The 4912-nt window shown below is 39.5% G+C and overlaps 1 protein-coding gene across 1 annotated transcript; it reads left to right on the top strand.

Moving 5' to 3' along the window:
* The first annotated feature begins 2828 nt into the window (after positions 1-2828).
* Positions 2829-3341, top strand: LOC132169508 (uncharacterized). The gene has a single exon (XM_059580535.1). It carries the CDS (start codon positions 2829-2831, stop codon positions 3339-3341), a length of 513 nt encoding a protein of 170 aa, XP_059436518.1.
* The last annotated feature ends 1571 nt before the right edge of the window (positions 3342-4912 follow it).

Here is a 4912-nt window from a genome sequence, read left to right as displayed (position 1 = left end):
TTCCCAAAATGAAGAAAGTTTGGGTTAAGAAGGTTGATACCGTTCACTCGTTGAGGGGGAATGGTATTGGACTCACCTAGTTTAGGTGGGCACATTGCATGTCTAGCACAGACTTTGCTTATATATATATATATATATATATATATATATATATATTTGTGTCCTAGCTTGTTGGGTGTTTGTTTGTTTGTTTTGTTTTGTTTTGTTTTGTGTTTTGTGTTTTGTTTCTTTTAACATGTTTTGTTTTGTGTACATTTAAAAAATAAAAAATAAATAAAAAAATTCAAAAAGACAAAAATATTTTAATTTGGTTGTTTTTCTTTTATCTCTTTTGTCTTATGTACCCAGATAGTCCATTAATTTCTCATGTTGATTTCATGAATTTAATTCCTTGCATCTTGAAATATTCTAAATATAAAAAAAAATAAAAATAAAAATAAAAATTGTTTCAATGGACTTGTTTTTGTGGTTACCTAAAGCTTAAGCATATGTGGTACGCTTTACCTATGCTTATTCTTATGCACACTTAAGCTTAATTTGGGGTAATTTTTTTTAAAAGTGAGGTATGTTAGGTAACTACATGAGGTATTTTTGACTAGTCATATTTTTTTCAAATTGACCATATGCTAGTTGAACCTAGGGCTTAAAAATCCATGCATTCTTTTCTTTTGTATAAACCACCAATTGTTTAAAAACACTCTATCAAAGAGAGAAAGAATCAAAATAGTGAAACAAAATCAAAAGAACATGTTCCTTACGGAATTTATTTTCACTGTGTCAAACTTGTTCTATTTTTTTCAAAAGAGGATTGTATTGGATGAGAGTGGCTAGGCCCTAGTATGATAAGGTTTGACTTTTGATTGAATTTACTTGTCAAAACCTCGTGTTAGTGAAACTTTCTCCTCTTTTTGTAAACTAGTATTTTTTTTTTCTCATTGAATGGCTTACACACACAACACACAAGCATGGGTTGAATGAATCATTTTTCTTGGCTTGGGTTAAACAATATCAGTTTCTTGCCATTTCTAGTCTCATGTATATTTTGCATATTTAGAGTATGTTTGGGATATTCATTGCTAAAATACATGAGTTGTTGATGTGTGTATCATATGTGTTCATTTAACTTTTGAGGGTGAGAAAATTTTTTTAAAGTTTCTTGTTGATTATTAAGTCTTATATTGAGGGGGAGTTTCTGTTATTCATGATCTTGTTGTGTTCTTCATGCATTTTCCTATATGTGATCATGAATGCCTGATTATTGTTTTTCCTGTTCCACATATGCCTTGATGTTTTTGTGTTGAGTGTTTCAGGAAACATGATACCTTTTGTTAATTTGTGACAAAAAGAGGGAGTATAAAATTGGGGAGAGGATGGTGACTCGTCGGATTGATTTTGTCACTGAATTGCCAAAGGGGGAGTTTGTAAGTTCATGTTGGCTTAATTCGGTAAGCAAAATGGTGACTAAAAGTGCTTACCGTTCGGACGAGAAGAAGTGCCATTTGGACACACGAAGAATTCTATTTTCCCTGAGAGTCTCGTCTGTAATCTCGTTTGCAATCCCGTCCGGTTGAGCTCGATAAACAAGAATTCCCGAGAGCCTCGTCTGTAGTCTCGTCTGAACCCTATTCGGATGACTTTTATTAAAAAGGTCATATCTTGAGTTTCAGGCCTTTGATTGGAGCAATCTTTGTGGCATTGGAAAGCTAACTCAAGGATCTACAAATTCATGTTTCACGAGGTGTAGCTAATTCTAATGTTTACTAGGTCAAAACGGGCCATAAAGAGAAGACTACGAAGCTAGGCAGAATGGCTCGTGTGCAATCTCGTCCGGACGAGATTGCAGATGGCCATGTGTTAAAAACACGTTGGCTGTATTTTGTTGTCCCATCCAGATGGCACATGTTCCCGTCCGGACGCCGCGTACCTGTTACAGTTTTAAATGAATATAAACTCTTTCCTAGGTCTAGGGATGATGGGACTATTATAAATACACCTTTATAGGAAGAGAGAGGAATGAATTTCTGCATCTAGAATTCGCCGTTGTGTGCTAAGAGAGTCTATGATATAGAGAGTATGTTCTCTCTCTTAGAGTGATCGTTTGTTTTACTTGTTGATTGTTGAAGTGAAGTCAACCGGAGTTCTGGTGAAGGGAGATCACGTAGAAGGATTGTGCCAGTTGTCTTTGGAAAGGGCTACTGCGGTAGAAGGCAAGTGGGTCGCTTGTCTTATACAAGATCATGTCAATTGCAAAGGTTTGGTAAGTGTGAACGTCTTGTAATCCCTTATTCTTTTACTGAGTTAGTTGATTTCCTGGGTTTTGCTGCTCTGGAGAGGTTTTACAATTAGAGAGTTCTCTAATTGGTTTCCTCTTCGTAATCAAAATATCTGTATTCTTTATTGTTCATTGCATATCTATTTTTGGTTAATTATTATTTGTTAGGTCAGATCTATTTCCGCATAATATTGTGTAAAACACCTATACATTCAAAATAGGTGTCGTTTGGAGTCGTATATAGAATTTTCAATTTATATTATTAGCATTATACTTATTAAATTTCATACAAATTGTAAAACCCATATAATTATGAGCCTTAAAAAAAGTACATAGCAAAATAATAAAAAATCTTTCATCAACAATGCAATCAAATAAGCATCCCACATAGTTCAAGTTTTGTCAATATATTATTCTTAATTAAAGAATAAAAAACTATTTTTGTCCTCTCTCTAGGTATTTCTCTCTAAGGCTACTCTGCAGGGTTCTCTCTACAGAGTATCTATAGGAGCAAACGTGTGAGTAGGGGTTCTCAGTCTCTTGCTGCTATACAGACATGGAGGTGTTTGGGGATGATGGAGAGGAATTGGAGCAACTTTGCAGTAGGATTTCCCTGACGGAAAGGGAAAAGGTTGGGATCTCGATAGATGATAGTGAAGTAGCAGAGGCCAAGTTGCAAGGGAACCGATGCCTGGTAGGGAGGCTCTGGACGGAGAAGGGGATAAACAAGGAAGCATTCAAGTCAGTGCTATCTAGACTTTGGCGAATCTCAAGTCGGGTGAGTTTTAAAGAAGTCCTGGACAAACTATGGCTTTTTGAGTTTGCGGACAAGACTGATAAGAGGCGAGTGCTGGTAGGAAGACCGTGGTCGTTTGATAGGCAGATTCTGGTGCTTAAGGAGTTTGAGGGGCGTGTCCCTCCTTCGAAAATGGATTTGCGGTCGTCTCCATTCTGGATTCAGGTGCATGACATGCCGCTCCTTTGCATGACAAAAGGGGTGGGGAGCAAGATTGGACAGTCCTTGGGAGAGCTTGAAGATGTGGATGTTGCAGGGGATTATGTAGGATGAGGAAGAAGTCTACAGAGTCGTGTAACCATTGATTTAACCCAACCTCTGGAACGTGGAAGGATGCTGAAGTTGGAAGGGCAGAATCATTGGGTTAGCTTCAAATATGAGAAGTTACCCCTTTTTTGCTTCAACTATGGGTGGATTGTGCATGGTAGAACGGGATGCCCGGAGCGACAAAATCAACGGGTTAATAGTTAAAATGGAGAAAAGCCATGGGGGCCAGGGCTGTGGGTGGAGGGTCTGAAAAAGAAACAGCTACAGGAATAAGGAGCTCAAGGGCGAAGGACGTCAGACAGTAGCGAGCCGCAACCTGGCGAGGACTAAAACAATGAGGATCTGCATGGTATGGGAAGTCCCATATTTTCGGGAAACCCTAGCTGGGGCATTAATTATCCAGCAGACAAGGAGGACGGATATTCATTCTCAAGCGTGAATCCAAGAGCAAATTTTGGAGAGTTAAAGCTCATAGGAAGAAAGAATAAGGCGTTTAAAAACAATGGACCCACTAAATTGGAACCAACCAAAAAGGGAAAGGAGAGAGATACAGATGAAGCAAAGACGTTAGGGCAAGGCAGGTGTAGTGAAATGGAGGCCACGGTAGGTAATGACAAAGATGGGCCCAACATCTATAAGGCTGCTAATTATGGGCTGGCGGTGGGGAGCCTTATTTCGAGAGTCGTGGAAGTGCATGAGACTGGAAGTCCAATTTTAGGCCTGGAGAAAGGGGCGGCTGAGAATACTTGCATGGACTTTGTTATCAACCCAAATAGTGTTGAGACAGGGGAATGCACGTTACCAATACATGCAGCCATTCTGAAAGCAGGGAGTTGGCGTGGGGGCAATGCAGTAAGTCCAAAAGATGGAAAGAGTCTGAGGAACTAGAAACGGGAGGCAAAAAGCAATGGAGGGAAACCATAAGTCTCTGTCTCTGGGGGATAGTCTATTGGCAAAAGGAAGGGGCAAGGAGTAGCAGTGGGTGAGAAAAATGAAGGTGGGGCTGGGAAATGTCTCAGGAGCGATGATGACAAAATAATGGCGGTGGCTAGTGCCCAGCCCAGCCAGGAGCAATGAATCTGCTAAGTTAGAATTGTCGGGGGCTTGGGAACTCCCGATAAATTCAAGAACTTTGTCATTTGGTAAAGGAAAAGTGACCCGACATCTTGTTTTTAATGGAAACAAAGTGTAGGAAAAACAGAATGGAAGTGTTACATGTGAGAATCGGTTATGAAGGATTGTTTGTTGTTGATGCTATTGGCCATCGTGGAGGATTGGCGTTGTTGTGGAAGGATAGTAATATGGTTGAAATTCAAAATTATACTCGGATGCACATAAATGTGGTAGTTCGACCTATGGACAGCAATAGTCTATGGCGGTTGACAGGCTTCTACAAGCATCTGGAATAGGCCAAAAGGCATGAATCTTGGACTCCCCTCAACCATCTTAAGGCTTACGAGTCGGAGCCTTGGTTTTGCATTGGAGACTTCAATGAGATTATTGATCAAACTGAAAAATGGGGAGGAGTAGCTCAACGGGAAAGTCAAATGATGCAATTTAGATTGGCTCTTGAAGAG

This window comes from Corylus avellana, chromosome ca2 (assembly GCF_901000735.1).
Source record: "Corylus avellana chromosome ca2, CavTom2PMs-1.0".
Lineage (NCBI taxonomy): Eukaryota > Viridiplantae > Streptophyta > Magnoliopsida > Fagales > Betulaceae > Corylus > Corylus avellana.
Note: the sequence above shows the minus strand (reverse complement) of the source record. Positions and strands in the feature narration are given on the sequence as shown.

Bases quoted from the DNA above. Each gene is read 5' to 3' on its own strand.
- LOC132169508 (XM_059580535.1), top strand. From the start codon at position 2,829: ATGGAGGTGTTTGGGGATGATGGAGAGGAATTGGAGCAACTTTGCAGT.